This window comes from Schistocerca piceifrons, chromosome 8 (assembly GCF_021461385.2).
Source record: "Schistocerca piceifrons isolate TAMUIC-IGC-003096 chromosome 8, iqSchPice1.1, whole genome shotgun sequence".
Lineage (NCBI taxonomy): Eukaryota > Metazoa > Arthropoda > Insecta > Orthoptera > Acrididae > Schistocerca > Schistocerca piceifrons.
This window is the reverse complement of record NC_060145.1, coordinates 77,991,914-78,009,630: the sequence shown is the minus strand read 5'-3', so window position 1 is coordinate 78,009,630 and position 17,717 is coordinate 77,991,914. Positions and strand designations below refer to the sequence as shown.

The following is a 17,717-nucleotide window of genomic DNA, read 5'->3' as shown; positions in this document are numbered from 1 at the left end:
GTTACATTACTTACTGAATGGTTCTCGTACAATGTGTCGAAGAACTAAGAGGGGACAGTAGGAAATGCTTCGATGTAATACATGGATGAAGTCTTTCTTTCCGACTGTTCAGTCTGTATATCAAACAAAAAATGACGGAAATACATGAAATGTTCAAGAATAGGATTAAAATTCGGGCTGAAAAGATATTCTTAATAAAGGTGAAGACAAATTACTAAACCTGTTGAATGGAATAATCAGTGTAGTGAGTACAGACGGAAATACATGAAATGTTCAAGAATAGGATTAAAATTCAGGCTGAAAAGATATTCTTAATAAAGGTGAAGACAAATTACTAAACCTGTTGAATGGAATAATCAGTATAGTGAGTACAGAATATGGAAATAGAATAAACCGAAGAAAGACGTATGGAATCAAAATAGCCCATTACGGACGAAGCAAAGAGGATATAAAACATAGACCAACATAGACAACATAGACAAAGAGGCGTTCTTTGCCAAAAGAACTCCATTACTATTAAACATAGGCCTTAATCTGAGGAGGAAATTTCTGAGAATGTATGTTTGGAGGGCAGCATTAGCATCACTGACACTGACAAAACCAGAACAGAAGAGAATCAAATCCTTTGAGACGTGAAGGTAAAGAAGAACGTTGAAAGTTAGGTGGACTTATAAACCAAGTAGCAGCCATGTTCTCCGTAGAATCGATCCACAAAGGAACATATCGCAAAACACTGACAAGAAGGCTGGCTCAAATGCCTCTGAGCACTATGGGACTTAACATCTGAGGTCATCAGTCCCCTAGAACTTAGAACCACCTAAACCTAACTAACCTAAGGACATCACACACATCCATGCCCGAGGCAGGATTCGAACCTGCGACCGTAGCGGTCGCGCGGTTCCAGACTGTAGCGCCTTGAACCGCTCGGCCACTCCGGCCGGCCTGACAAGAAGGGACGTGATAACAGAACATGCGTTACGATGTCAATGGATAACGTCTGCAGCACTGGAGGGGAGCCGGAAAGGGTATAGTTACAGAAGAAGACAGACTCTGGAATAGATTCAACAAATAAATGAGGACATTGATAGCAAGAGCGGCCCCGAGATGAAGAGGTTGTCACAGGACGAGAATTCATAGCGGGCCGCATCAAACCAGTCGGAAGACTGATGACAAAAAAAAAAGTGAGTTTGAATATGGAAAGATTTATATGGCCCGGAACGTGAGAAGGAGTATCACGTAAATGGCGAAGATGGTCTGCTGCTCGTGTGCTACAGTCACGCACATCTGTCGAAAGTGACTAAAGGATGGTGAAACCACGAGTGGTTAACAAGGTGTTCGACGTTCAAGTCGCATCACAGAACGTGAAAGCTGGAGGCTTTCCCTCTCTGCAAAGCAGAACTGACGGCGATCTAAGGCAGATACGGAGCAGTGTACAATGCATGCATAGGTGTTTCGCCGCACACCCTTCAGCAGCTCCATTGTCGAATACGTGTAATGCAGGAGATGACTTCTACTTCTTCCCATGTTGGCCAAATGACACCGTCGGTTTCGGTGACAGGTCACGGGACCGTCGAGATTGGGCCGTGGATCAATGGAAACTTGTCTGGCAGGATGAATCGCGTTTCTTTTTACATCAGGTCGTTGGAAGTCCTTGACCTATACGTAGACATCTGGTAAAAGAACATGTGAACTCCATGCTTGCAGAATTGCGACTGTGTTGGTTTACAGAGATAGATCAACGCTGTGCTAAGCAAGGAGTCATAATGTTTTGGCTCATCCGTTTACTTATATATTGTAAGAGAAAACGAAGATAGCACGATGAACAGTACGCTGACCTGCCTGTGCGCCAGGTGAACATGCTTTCAGGGTGCACGCTGACGTTTTCCCATCAGGTCCACAGGTACACGTGTTACAGTCCTGCAGGAAAGTCGTTCCAGGTTTGCAGCTGTCTGCTGTAGAGGCAGTAGTAAGCACAAGGTTACAATGCACTGAAATGGCGTACCAATTACATACTGGTTGAAGAAATCCACTGACCTCCCTGCTCGCGAGGAGGACATGCCTTGAGAGTACACGCTGACGTCCTACCGTCAGGGCCACAGGTACAGGTGTTGCAGTCTTGTAGGAAGGTAGTCCCAGGGGTGCACCTGTCGTCATCTGCTGTAGAATTAACAGTGAGCACAAAATTAGGGTCTGTACTGAGTTTCTTCGTCCAACTTAAAGCTTACTGTAAACAGTGAAGATGAAATGTCAATATCTACATCCCCAAAACATCTGTACTCGGGTAGCCAACATGGGTGGTGAAAGGTACATAGCGTACCATACCCACCCTGTAACGATACAAGTATCATTACCACTTTGTATAAACTGTTCCATTTCAATAATAAAAAAAAAATTCATTCGGAGCTTGGTATTACGAGCATCAGCCGTACATAGATGGATCAGAATATGTTGAAGGCAGTGAGCTCTCAGAACAAGCACTTTACGCTTCTGCCATCCACTAGCAACAGCGATAAACTGAGCTAACATAGCAGTGTACAATGCTGCTGTCAGACAGGTAAAAGAGCAATATTAAATTGTAGATATATTTTTGAACTTTACTGTTTAAATAACGATTTGTGTATTGTTACACGTATTTTGCAAACCTGTTTTTATCATTGTAATTGTTGTGGACTGTAAATACAGAGTCATGATGTTCAAATGTGTGTGAAATCTCATGGGACTTAACTGCTAAGGTCATCAGTCCCTAAGCTTACACACTACTTAACCTAAATTATCCGAAGGACAAACACACATACCCATGCCCGAGGGAGGACTCGAACCTCTGCCGGGACCAGCCGCACAGTCCGTGACTGCAGCGCCTTAAACCGCTCGGCTACAGAGTCACGATTTTAGTTTTAAGACATAAACAGTAGGGACTTCCCCACGGGAGTGTTTTGGAGGCAAAATTACAGCCCTTTTGCTCACTAGAACATTCTCTAAATAGAAGTGAAACACAGTCTCGAGATAAATGTGAAACGGTGAAGACGTACATTACGTTGTGGTGAACAAAATTGAGCATAATTGTTGTAAAAGCCTCGGATGGACGAGATAAAGTTGCTACTAATAATTCACCAATTCCTTTAAGCTGCTCTTATGCAAGGAAGTAGAGGTGGCTCTATATTTTGTGGGCCAGTTAGCTTGATGTTGTTTGCTGGCTTACGGCACGTATTACGTTACAGCAAGATCTATTGTGTTGGCCAAGTATGATGATGGAATGTGCTATGACATCTAAGCCATAATTAAAAGCTGCTAATTCATCATACTGTAGAAATTCTCCTAAGAGGCTATAATCAATGCTCATCACCTGTGAAGGCACTAAGATATATTTTTTATTGGTGCAGTTCAGTGTATAATAGCTTTCATACTAGGACGACGTATTGTAAAAGTCATTACCTTCTTTCGCTTTCTTGTGAAGATCTTTGAGTTGGGTATAAATATAACATGTTCTAAATGTAAATTGCTGGTATAACTAAATAAAACACCGCAGTGTTGACAAAGAATCCTTACCAGCTATTTCGCTCTAAATATTACCTCAAACTGGGCGTACTGTTGCAGAGGAAGAGACCAAAAGGTACTTCACAGTTTTACTTACCTACAACAGAAAAATACTATGGTACCACTTCGTCTACACGATTTCATAAATTCATTTTTGTATGGCGAATGTAACTTCCAGTTTCACAAATTGCAGAATATGGTGTTTTTTGCTTAGTGAAAGTATAATCACATCATTGCAGTCTTGTTTCGACATAAAGTGTAATGTTTTAATAATCATTACAAAGCGTATTTCTATACAGCATGATCAGATATTGTAAAGTAATATGAAAGTAATTATTACAAGGTACACTACTAACAAAAGCACCACCACAGAAGTTAAGCATCTTCATTACTTATCAGGTTATTTTTACTGAATATCTCACTGTACATTTATTTATAAGTGTAACATATTTGCAATAGAGGTGCTTGGTGCAGATGAAAGTATTATTTTTTCCACCAATCAACTCAGTAGATGTATGGTGTCCATGTTACTCAGTTCGCAGTGTAACATCGTCATCTCAAAGTGTCGGCCATTAATATTTCTACCCTCCTCCTCAGGTTTTTTAGTAACGTTAGTTTGTCGATTCCTTTAATCAAAATTCTGTTGGTGTGGTAAGACTCAAACTCTGCGTTCTAGACAGAGATTAGTAAAGTGAATGCTGATTACTTACTACACGCAAGTGTCCACCCACAAACATTTACGAAAACGGTTGATGCTCACGATCAGTTATAAGCGAATACATATCCACATTAGGATAAAATTTGTGAGGCATCGCAATCTACGCCCGTATGATTCGCGAGATGCATGAAGGAGAAACACTTCAAACGGTTTGGCTAGAAACAGATCTGATCCTCTCTGCCGTGTTGCCAAAGAGACAGGAATTACCAACCACGCTGATATTGTCGTGACAACGATTAATAATGGCAAAATGTTCTCCAAGAAACATAGGGGAGTATATCTGTTTTTTAATCGTTCAGTTTGATACAATTACTGCGTTATCATCCACCATTATCGTTTGTAGAACAATGGTGGGACACTAGAGCGCTTACAAAACAAACAACGTGACAAATTCGTTTTTCTAAAAGCCTCGCAAATTGAAACAAGTTGGAACAGCGTAGCGCGCGTTAAAGAAAGTACATGTGGAATCAGTTCCTTAAAAACGGATTTGGCAAAGCAAGTTTCACTCCCTCACGCCGTGATATCTTTTCTATTGACAACATTCAACACTTCAAGTACTTAAGCTCATCCGCGAGCTTCAAACTTTTCAGTATAACGGCGCATCCAATTAGGTACTAACTATTCTGCAATTAAATAGTGTAATTTATTTTTAAGAGCTCTCAGTTATCAAATATTGTACAACATCGATCACCCGATGGAAATGAGTGCCATTAGACATTTGAAGCATAAGATGCGAAGGTAGTGAGGAGAGTTTCATACATAGAAGCAATGAGGTCAAGTAGTTTCAGATTCAAACCTTATAGATTCTTCACAAACGCAATATCTATTGTTAATTAAGAACAGAAAAGGAAAGTTGAAAATACATGAAGTGTTATACTAAATTTAAGAATGTGGACAAACAGCCGAAGGTATAAACTTAATTTAGAAAATGAAGAGCTGACGGTCAGCTAGACAGGAAGTATTTTGAGGCTGAACAGTGCTGGACCTAGCGCTGTGGAAGTGCTTGCTTGTGGAACGCCATGGAAGATCTGTGTGAATTTGTGCCAGGGGTTGGCGCTGTTGGAGGGGCAAGTATGTCGAGGTGGAAGACTCACCCACGGCGCAGGGAACCGCCACTAGCGCTAGGAGCTACCAGAGAGGCCGATGCTACGATCTAGCCAGACCTCATAATGGTTAAAGAGTTTAACGCTCGGTTTGACTGTAACATGGTCTACCTAACAAGTTTTAGAAGTTAAATATGGTTCCCATTCGCATACCAAAGTTGAAAGTTGCGACGCTATCACTCTGAAAGTGGTCACTGTCGAATACGGACAGGAAACTAACAGTGACCAACGACTATGTACGCAATGTTCCCGTGTTCTTTTTCTGTCCCTCCAAGGTTTGCATAATACAGTTACTTTCTCAATCCTGAAAGCTGGCTATGAGTTTAGACGAACATCTCTCTCAAAGGGAAGTAATCTAACTTCATCCCGTCCTTCCAAACTGTGTAATTTTTTCTAACAATAGTCATTCGCGCGTAGAGTTTGGTGCTGACGAGACATCACAAGTAAGTGGGTCCAAGCGATACCACGTGACGATCACAGTAGACCAACAGCGACTCATTTCAGTCCACTCATCCGCCTACCTCAAGAAATCAAATCAGCCATACAAACTGTTCAATGTATTTAAATTGTGTTTTTCGAGAAACTGTTAATTACATAATAATAACTCAGATTGCTTGACAACTCAAACATAGTGAAGAAACCAATGATTTTGAGTAACATAAGGAAATTTGTTGTGGTAGTTGTGATAAAATTTTCGTGCAACGTAATATACTGAAGTGCCAGAGAAACTGCTATAGGCATGCGTATTGAAATACAGAGATACATAAACAGGGAGTACACGGCGCTGGGGTCGGCAACGTCTATATAAGACAGCAAGTGTATGGCGAAATTGTTAGATCCGTTATTGCTGCTACCATGGCAGGTTACCAAGATTTAAGTGACTCTGAACGTGGTGTTATAATCGGCGCACAAGCGATGGGGCTCAGTATCTCCAAGGCAGCGATGGTGTGGGGATTTTCCCATACGACCATTTCATGAGCATACCGTGAATATTAGGAATCCAGTAACACATCAAATCTCCGACATCTCTGAAGCCGGAGATAGATCCTGCAAGAACGGGACCAACGATGACGGAAGAGAATCGTTCAATGTTCAGATGGCTCTGAGCACTATGGGACTTAACATCTGAGATCATCAGTCCCCTAGAACTTAGAACTACTTAAACCTACTTAACCTATGGACATCACACACATCCCTGCCCGAGGCAGGATTCGCACCTGCGACCGTAGCAGCTGTGCGGTTCCGGACTGAAGCGCCTAGAACAGCTCGTCCACAACGGCCGGCTCGTTCAATGTGACAGAAGTGCAGCCCTTCCGCAAATTGCTGCAGATTTCAATGCTAGGTCATCAACAAGTGTCAGCGTGCGAACGATTCAACGGAACATCATCGACATGGGCTTTCGGAGCCGAAAACCAACCCGTGTACCCTTGATGACTGCACGACACAAAGCTTTATACCTCGCCTGGTCCAGTCATATACTGATACTTGACTGTTGATGACTGGAAACATGTTGTCTAGTCGGATGAGTCTCGTTTCAAATTGTATCGAACGGATGGACGTGTACTGGTATGGAGGCAACCCCTTGAATCCACAGACCCTGTATGTCAACAGGGAACTGTTCAAGCTGGTGGAAGCACTGTAATGGTGTGGGGCGTGTACAGTTGGAGTGATATGGGACCCGTGATACGTCTAGACACGACACTGACAGGTGATATGTACATAAACATCTTGCCTGATGGCCTGTATCTATTCATGTCCATGGTGCATTCCGATAGACTTGGGCAATTCCAGAAGGATAATGCGACACCCCAAACGTCCAGAACTGCTACAGAGTGGCTCCAGGAACACGGTTCTGAGTTTAAACACTTCCGCTGGCCACCAAACCCCCAGGCATAAACATTATTGAGTATATCTGGGATGCCTTGCAACTCTCTGTTCAGAAGAGATCTCCACGCCCTCGTACTCTAACGAATCCCTGCAGGGTTCATGGTGTCATTCCCCTTCAGCACTACATCAGACATTAGTCGAGTCCATGCCACGTCGTATTGCGCACTTCTGCGTGCTCACTGTGGCCCTACACGACATTAGGCAGGTGTATCAGTTTCCTTGGCTCTTCAGTACAGCAAAAACTTCGTACCTAAGCAAGATTTATTTCTAGTGAACACCTTTCTTCCTATCGGTAACAGATATTCACGACTGCAATAAAATATTTTCTGATTGATTGCTCTCCATACGATACAGTATCTTAAATGTGTTTTCACATCTGTAAGAAATCTATATTTCGAATATTGTAACCAGTTTATTGACACTATAAAATTTCCTATCATGAGTTGAGAATCAATAACAAATAAATACTGTTCTAGGATAATAGGTTTCACTGGGGACCAATTCGAAGTTTCTATCACATGTGCGGAAATGGAGCTACCGTGTAATATTCTAGTTTAAATAAGACTGATTTGGAAAGTAACATTTATTTACACAGCAGATAAAGTTCAGAAATAATACAGTCCCACAAAATCTTAGACCAGATTTTAATGCAGCACGAAATGTAAAAAAGATGAGCCACTTTAATCACAAATTCTCAATACTTTTACGTTCCGCAAATAAATTCACCTATTTTATTTTGCTAAGATATCAAACGTGGTTGATGATATAGTGGACCCAAGTATGGTTACTACATTCAAACAAATTTCTTTTAAGTTAATATTAATATAAATGAAAATACGGCTGGCCTTCAGGCAGCTTAGTTACATTATTAAATGCATTTTTATACTAGGCTTTGCTAAATCACAACCCTTAAACTTCTGAGGAGACGGCTGTCTACGAAAAGATTTTGGGTGGACGCCGAGAGTCACTTCGCTGATCTTCTGACAGCTGACGCAAGCCTAAGACACTTTTACTTTATGTGAATGCCAACCAAACGTAGGTTGACAACAGTATAAAAAGGTGTTGGAGGTCACTCATGAGTCGTGAGCAACTTCTGTGACTTATTTAGAAAGCTATGAAGACACGGTTTAGTATTCACATTGCACAAAGTTACAAAACCCGAGAGCCCATGTTAATCTCGAGACTGGGAATCGGACACAGACGTCTGTTTTCTGTTGCTGGTGCGGAGCAAATTTATGGTCTTGTTGCAGTTTGTTAACAAAGCCAGTGCTATGTCCCACTCCGCCATAGCTTCCCAACTGGTTCTATAAAGTAACAATTGACACAGTACGAACGATACGAAATACTACCTGGCGAAAGAAAACTGAATTGACACAGAAGCCTATTGGCCGAGATAAAGATTACATTCCCAAATGTCGAAAAAAACAGGACTACAACTGAGTTGTGGAAGGTGAGTTGTCAAATATATTTTAGCCAGAGCAGTATAGTCGTATAACATGAAAAATAATCTTAGATCAGAAGTTGTGACCAGCTTGCAATGGACAGTCTGTAGATAAGACTGCTCACTCTGAAATTACATCGATTCTCATTTCGGTTGCTGTGAGACATTGTTTTACTTATCTCAAATGGCATTGGTCTACACAGAGTCAATAGTAGAGAGGGGAATGGTAAATTCTCAAATGTTTTTCAGTGTGACCACAGAGGAAGGGCGTTAATATACAACAAGAACAGTAGTTGTACCTGGACTCTTCCCTGGGACACACGTCAAGTTACTTCTAAGTCTGTCGATTATTTTCGATCCGAGACAACATGGTGCGTCTTCCCTACCAATAAATCCTCAATCTAGTGACAAATCTTGTTTGTCCTTTATTTGATAGATTTTTGTGTGCTACTAACTGAAATGCTTTCCGAATGTCAAGATATACTGCAACTCCTAATTTGCCCTGATCAATGGCCTTCAGATTGTCATTTCAGAAATGTGCGAGTTAAGTTTCGCATTAGCGATGTTTCAGAATTCATGTCGGTTCGCAAGGAGAAGGTCCTTTTCTTCATGACACCTCATTACCATTGGGTTCAGCATGTTCCCAGATTTTAAAACATATACTTATCAGAGATACTGGACGGTAGTTTTGTGGATCACGGCTGTTACCCTTCATGTAGGTGGTACACGCGATTACTTTCAACTTTTTTGTTAGAGAGATGTACGCCATATTATCGCTAAAATGGGACTGACACTCAACTGCAAATTCTGTATAGAATCTGAAAGAGATTCCATCGTGAGCTGGATCTTTTTTCAGTTTCAGCGATTTCAGATGTTTCTCAAAGCTAGTGTAATCGTTTATTACCTGTTTCATTCACATTTGCAATACTACCAGAATGACACTGGGACAGTACTCCTTATGTTCCTTTGTAATCCCACATTGCAAAACGGGGCTTGAGTGTACGTAAACTTATAATTCTCCCACGTAGGGGACATCACACTTACATTGATCCTCGGCAATGTAACGCCTAGAATCGGTTTGCCCTCTGAATCCGTATTATAGTGAGAAACTATGAACAGCATGGGAAGATGAGCAGTTGAGTAAACTCATAAATTTGTACGTTGTACAGTACTTTGAGTCTAAAAAAGGGAGAACAAATGGTTCAAATGGCTCTGAGCACTATGGGACTTAGCTGCTGAGGTCATCAGTCCCCTAGAACTTAAAACTACTTAAACCTAACTAACCTAAGGACAACACACACATCCATGCCCGAGGCAAGATCCGAACCTGCGAGCGTAGCGGTCGCGCGGCTCCAGACTGTAGCGCCTAGAACCGCTCGGCCACTCCGGCCGCCAAAGGGAGAACATTTCCCTCTCTAGCTGTAACTAGGTATGAGACAGTTCCCGAACTGAAGCGCTATTTCGTTTTTTATGTTACTACGAAAGGTAAATCATGTCGGAATCGCAATTACAGAGTGTACAAAGCTGTTTCATATTATGTACAGCATAAACGCAAAAAATTGCAGACTCGGGATTTAGTTTTTTTTCTGTTGTGGCCTTCAGTTTCATGCTGCCCTACACGCGGCTTTATCCAGTGCAAGCTTCTTCATCTCCGAATCACTGCTGCGACCTACATCCACTTGAACCTGTTTACTGTTTTCACTCCATCCTTCTCTCTACAGCTTTGATCTCTCACACTTCTCCCATCACCAAACCGTCGATTCCTTATTGCCTCATGATATGTTCTGTCAAAACCGATTCCTCCTTTTAGCCATGAACTGCCACACATTTCTTTTCCCACCTTTTGGCTCAATACCTTCTCAGTAGTTATTCGATGTAGCCAACTGATCTCCAGCATTCTTCTAGCACTTCGATTCAAAAACTTCTATTTTCTTCTTGTCTGAATTGTTTATCGATCACATTTCACTTCTAATCATGGCTAAAATCCATACAAATACCATCAGAAAAGACTTCCTAACACTTGCATTTATAAAATTTTGTATTCGGGCGGATCCATGGCCTCTAGATGCCTAATAAATGTAAACATAGTCCGTAGTAGGCTGTAATGCGATGTTTATTTAGTCCTACGATTAGCTAATTTCGACTAAGCGTCATTGTCAAGCACGTTTGTAACATCTATATTTCACGCATTTTCAAATCAATCTCAATTAAAAGTAAAAAGTAGCCATATTCCATCATTTTACGAAAGGATCCACACTTCGGTGACATCTTTTAAGGTCGCATTCTGAACTTTGCTGTACGTACAACAACATGGTAACTCGCCGTGTTCTTGTACATGAAGTTCAGAGTAAAAGTTCTTAAAAGGTGTCACTGTACTGTGGGTCCTTTCTTAAAATGACGGAACATGGCTACTTTTTACTTGTAATTAAGAGTGATTTGAAAATGACGTGAAATACAGATGTTACAAATGTGGTTGACAATGATGCTTAGTCGAAATTAGCGAGTGTTACGATTAAATAAACATCACATTACAGCCTACTAAGAATCATATTGACATTTATTGCTTAAATTTATGTATGATATTAACAAATTTCCACCTTCTCCAGTTGTTCTCCTCCAATAATTATTACGTTACTTGGTTTATCTTTCTTTCTAGCAAATTGGAAGAAATGAGAAAGAGATCAGTGAACCTGGCAGACAGGCAGAAACATTCCACTATTAAGAGCCTGGTTTGGAACAAAGACATCCCACAACATAGTAAAGAAGTACTACACGGAAGTTACTACATCCCATAACTGGTCTATGCATGTAAAACATGGATAATGAAGAGAAGAGATGCTGCCATATTACAGGCATGAAAAATGAAGTTCCTCGTCAGTAGGGTAGGATTAACAAGGAGAAACAGGACGAGGAATAAAAGGGAAAGGGAAAAATCGAAAGATAAACTCTAGCAGAGCAGAATAGAAACATCAAGGCTAAGATGGTACCAGCACTTAACGAGAATGAAAAACATGAGGATGCCAAAGAAGACAAATGAAATGGGGATGCAAAGGAAACGACCAAGAGCAAGACCAACTGATAGAAAGCTGAAAGATGTGGATGAGTATGTTGAAAAAAGAGGCGAGGACTGGACCAGAGTGAATACAAAAAAGATGATGGAAAAACCGGACTCGATGCCGAAGCTTGTATTCCAAACAGGCCCAACTTGGAGCAGGGAACTGTTCAAGATGATGATGAATACAAAATTCCTCATTTTCGAAACTTTTTTAATTGCTGTTTACAACCTGCGTTTATTTTCCCCTCCACTGCGAACATCATCGATTATTTTTGTGGCCAAATACCGAAACTCTCATTTCCTAATATAATTCCCTCAGAATCGCCCGATGAAATTCGAATGCATCCCATTACCCTTGTTTTCTTCTTTGTTTGATGGCCATCTTACAATCTCTTTACAAGGCACTATCCATTTCGTTCAGCTACTCTCTCAAGTCAATTACCATATCTGAAATAATTACAACGTCATCGGGAAGCCGCAAAACTTCCTTCTCTGTGAACTTTGATTCCCTTTCCAAATCTTTCCTTCGTTTACCTCACGGCTTGCTCACAGATGGAACAATACTGGGGTAGATTACAGTCCTGTCTCACTGCCTTCTCGACCTCTGTTTCCATTTTATGTATTTGGACACATGCATTTGCAGTGTGGCATCCTTTCCTGTTGTAAACACGGCTGTTCGCGTCACTGTTGAATTGTTTCGTATATATTTCTCAGACGGCGCGCTGATAACTCCTTGGCATTCGGTACTTAAAATGGACGTAGGCTAATTCTGATGTTTCGGCAATAAACTTTATTGCTTACATTATATTTGATGTTAGGTGTGTAGCAGTAACATTTGTTTTTATTTTTTCGCGCAGATTTGAAATGAACATAGCACAAGATTTTGCAGTGGGAATCATGGTGCCATTATCTATTTTAAAAAGGAAGCACGGCCAAACAAAACTTATGTTGATATGGTTCATTAATTGGGCGATAACTACCATTTTCTAGTCCATTATCAAGAATTTCGTTGCTGCATTTAAACCAGCGTATTTAAGCGCCGAAGGTGAAAAGAGCCCTGGAAGGCCAACTCAAGTCACAGCCTCGGAAACCGAAGATGCTGTTCATTCCATGATCCTGGATTATCGGAGGATAAATGCTAGAAAGAAAGCAGAAACCCGTTACATATCCTGAGAACGTGTTGGTCACATTATTCATATTTTGGACATAAGAAAGTTCTCAGCCATATGGGTTCTCAAATGTCTTTATGAAGACCAGATGCTGTTCATTCCATGATCCTGGATTATCGGAGGATAAATGCTAGAAAGAAAGCAGAAACCCTTTACATATCCTGAGAACGTGTTGGTCACATTATTCATATTTTGGACATGAGAAAGTTCTCAGCCATGTGGGTTCTCAAATGTCTTTATGAAGACCAAAAACGTCAACAAATAATTGCTTTGCAGTCAATTTTGGTGCAGTTCCTATGGATTCTGTTGGATTTTTGGATCATCTCGTCACCATGGATGGAATAGGGCTATAGACGTATGATTCAGAGACCGAAGAAAGTCCAAAGCATGGAGACAGAGTTGTCCCCACGTCCAAAAAAGTGTGAAACTCTATGATCAGTAAACAATGTAGCCATAGGCTTCCGAGGCCGTTGTCACAGTGGATAAAATACTTCTGGGCATGTGACCACACTGTCACTGTGTAAAATCCTCCGACGTTTCGGCCACAGTTGCAAATGGCCTACGTTTTTGCTACCCTAAGGAACCTGAGGAACTCTGAAAAAGAAAGGAAAACTGTAGTGGTGGTCGAAACGTTGGAGAATTTTACACATTGACAATGAGGTCACATACCCAGAAGAATTTTATTGATTATCACCATCCTAGTTGCTCGTATTGATCCTTTGAGATAAAAATAGAACCCTACATACTGACTACTTACAACATGGTAAAACCATGACGGCAAAGTACTCTGCTGAACTTCTCGACAAACTGACGAAACACTTCATTTACAAATATCAAGGAAATCTGCGAAAAGGTGCAAGACTACACCTCAAATGGCGGCCATCAGGCTGCAAAATACGTTAATGTTCGCTTTTAAATCTTTAAATATCCACCCTATTCACTTTATCTTCTACCCTCCGCCGGCCGGGGTGGCCGCGCGGTTCTAGGCGCTACAGTCTGGAACCGCGCGACTGCTACGGTCACAGGTTCGAATCCTGCCTCGGGCATGGATGTGTGTGATGTCGTTAGGTTAGTTAGGTTTAAGTAGTTCTAAGTTCTAGGGGACTGATGACCTCAGAAGTTACGTCCCACAGTGCTCAGAGCCATTTGAAACTTTTTCTTCTCTCCCCGCCCACCGCCTCCTCGTATGTACTGATGTTCTGTTGTTTTATTTTACTCAACAATAGGTTTATACTAGGAGCACAAATGAGCAACAAATTGATATGATCATTGAAGTCCTGAAAAAACGAACAGCGTGTTGCTGTTATTATTGTGGTCTTCAGTCCAGAGACTGGTTTTATGCAGGTCTCCATGCTACTATGTCCAGTGCAAGCCTCTGCAATTTACATCCTTCTGAATCTGCTTAGTGTACTCGTCTCTTCGTCTCCCTCTACGATTTTTACTCTCCACGCTTCCAATACAAAATTGGTGATCCCTTGATGCCTCAGAACGTGCCTACCAACCTTTCTTCTAGTCAATATGTGCCACAAATTCCTCTTCTCCCCAGTTCTATTCAGTACCTCCTCATTAGTTACGTGATCTATCCATCTAATCATCAGCATCCTTCTGTAACACCACATTTCGATAGCTTCTATTCTGTTCTTGTCTAAACTAGTTACCGTCTATGTTTCACTTCCATAAATGGCTACACTCCATACAAATACTTACAGAAAAGACTTCCTGACACTTAAATCTATAACCGATATTAACAAATTTCTCTTCTTCAGAAACGCTTGCCTTGCCATTGCCAGTCTACATTTTATACCCTCTCTACTTCGACCGTCATCAGTTATTTTGCTCCTGAAATAGAAAAACTCATTTACTACTTTAAGCGTCTCATTTTCTAATCTAATGCCCTCAGCATCACCCGAGTTAATTCGACTACATTCCATTATCCTCGTTTTGCTTTTGTTAACGTTCGTCTTATACCCTCCTTTTGTGAAGACATCGTTATTTGCGATAGATATATATTTATCATGTTTTTTATTTCCTTTTTTCCGTCTGCTCATATATCTTTCATGTTGTAGCGCATTTTTCGTTTGTCCTGTAATATAGAGATAAAATTGTTTTCTAGATTTAATATGTACACTCCTGGAAATGGAAAAAAGAACACATTGACACCGGTGTGTCAGACCCACCATACTTGCTCCGGACACTGCGAGAGGGCTGTACAAGCAATGATCACACGCACGGCACAGCGGACACACCAGGAACCGCGGTGTTGGCCGTCGAATGGCGCTAGCTGCGCAGCATTTGTGCACCGCCGCCGTCAGTGTCAGCCAGTTTGCCGTGGCATACGGAGCTCCATCGCAGTCTTTAACACTGGTAGCATGCCGCGACAGCGTGGACGTGAACCGTATGTGCAGCTGACGGACTTTGAGCGAGAGCGTATAGTGGGCATGCGGGAGGCCGGGTGGACGTACCGCCGCATTGCTCAACACGTGGGGCGTGAGGTCTCCGCAGTACATCGATGTTGTCGCCAGTGGTCGGCGGAAGGTGCACGTGCCCGTCGACCTGGGACCGGACCGCAGCGACGCACGGATGCACGCCAAGACCATAGGATCCTACGCAGTGCCGTAGGGGTCCGCACCGCCACTTCCCAGCAAATTAGGGACACACTTGCTCCTGGGGTATCGGCGAGGACCATTCGCAACCGTCTCCATGAAGCTGGGCTACGGTCCCGCACACCGTTAGGCCGTCTTCCGCTCACGCCCCAACATCGTGCAACCCGCCTCCAGTGGTGTCGCGACAGGCGTGAATGGAGGGACGAATGGAGGCGTGTCGTCTTCAGCGATGAGAGTCGATTCTGCCTTGGTGCCAATGACGGTCGTGTGCGTGTTTGGCGCCGTGCAGGTGAGCGCCACAATCAGGACTGCATACGACCGAGGCACACAGGGCCAACACCCGGCATCATGGTGTGGGGAGCGATCTCCTACACTAGCCGTACACCACTGGTGATCGTCGAGGGGACACTGAATAGTGCACGGTACATCCAAACCGTCATCGAACCCGTCGTTCTACCATTCATAGACCGGCAAGGGAACTTGCTGTTCCAACAGGACAATGCACGTCCGCATGTATCCCGTTCCACCCAACGTGCTCTAGAAGGTGTAAGTCAACTACCCTGGCCAGCAAGATCTCCGGATCTGTCCCCCATTGAGCATGTTTGGGACTGGATGGAGCGTCGTCTCACGCGGTCTGCACGTCCAGCACGAACGCTGGTCCAACTGAGGCGCCAGGTGGAAATGGCATGGCAAGCCGTTCCACAGGACTACATCCAGCATCTCTACGATCGTCTCCATGGGAGAATAGCAGCCTGCATTGCTGCGAAAGGTGGATATACACTGTACTAGTGCCGACATTGTGCATGCTCTGTTGCCTGTGTCTATGTGCCTGTGGTTCTGTCAGTGTGATCATGTGATGTATCTGACCCCAGGAATGTGTCAATAAAGTTTCCCCTTCCTGGGACAATGAATTCACGGTGTTCTTATTTCAATTTCCAGGAGTGTAACTGGAAATTATTTCTTTTTTGTAAATAGATAAATGATTAGAGTTTATTGATTGTGGAAAACTTTAATTCTTTTGTTTATCGTTTACTGTAATAAATTTGGTAGAAAATAGTTCTGTAAAGATATATGTAATTTACTGTGATGTTGTATAAACTGTGGGCGAGAGTATTGAGAGAGAGCAATATCGATAGTCGATCCAACAATGCGGGGGGTGTGTTTTTAGGTAGCTAGAGAGGCGGACACATGTTTCACTGTGGGAGTCGTGACTTACGAGCTGGTGAAGATTGACTTTAGTGGCAAGCGATGTACGTTTTTAATGAGTGTTTTATACCAGGACGTGATATGATAATAGTAAGTGTAGAAACTGGGCGAAGTAAATATTGATACTGTGCCGTGAGACGAAGTAACTATGACAACGCAACCGAGAATGGACAGTATTGCAGTTCTGAGTCTGTGAAATGAACTACGCTTGTATTTTGACTGTGTTTTCGTACACTCAAGTACTGTGAACTTACGTATTTATTCGCGTTTCGATGAACTACCGGACGCCTATAATCAGTAACAGTCGTTCTGAACTTATGCGAACTGTATATTATGTGTGAGTACATTCCCGCCCAGGACGGTTTTTCGCGATCGCGGCACTCATAATACGAATTGACTTTCTACAGAATTCGCGGTCGGCAAGTTTTATAAACTGTGTGTGGTTTAAGTAAACTTAAATTGTGTGCGCCAGAAACATTAAAACTGTGCACATACAGACATCTGTAACAACAATTACATCGACCAGCTTGTGGCATGCAAAACGCCACTGTAATCAGATTTGCAGCTTAATAAATACCACCGCCCGCCCGATTACAGGAAAAATCATCAGTTGCAATCACACGACCGTGGGAGCAGATCTCAGCGTTTCACCAGGACCAGCCAGCTGCCGTCGATATCGCGACCATGGTCACAACACACAAGATAAGATTTAAAAGCAGCGCTCTCCTCTCGAAGACTCAAAATTATTGCAAACAATTTTAATTTGTAATTTCTTTTCCTTTTGGCTGACATTCACGTAACGTTTGTCTTCTTTAGAAAAAAAGTGTTCTCCAGGAAGTGGTGTGTTCTATGTAGACATTGTTGACTTTCTTAAGCAGTAGCCATTTTCCTTTTAATTATTTCCATTTTTTTTTACATTTTGAATCCGATGCCGCTGCATGTATATTTTTTATAACTTTTGGAGGGTATGTGTCTAAATTTGTGTGCCGTAACATTTACTA

At 42.2% G+C, this 17,717-nt stretch overlaps 1 protein-coding gene across 2 annotated transcripts in view; it reads right to left on the bottom strand.

The window, feature by feature from the left end:
- The window catches only part of LOC124711957 (pacifastin-like protease inhibitor cvp4), a 77,191-nt gene that overhangs the window by 23,489 nt on the left and 35,985 nt on the right, over positions 1-17,717 (bottom strand). Inside the window, exons 4-5 of one of the 2 annotated variants that reach the window (XM_047242227.1) lie at positions 2,035-2,157; positions 1,836-1,952 (exon numbers count right to left, since the gene is read on the bottom strand). In XM_047242227.1, coding sequence (XP_047098183.1) covers positions 1,836-1,952; positions 2,035-2,157 — 240 coding nt within the window. The remainder of the gene's footprint in view (positions 1-1,835; positions 1,953-2,034; positions 2,158-17,717) is intronic. The other variant, XM_047242229.1, reaches the window with a different exon arrangement.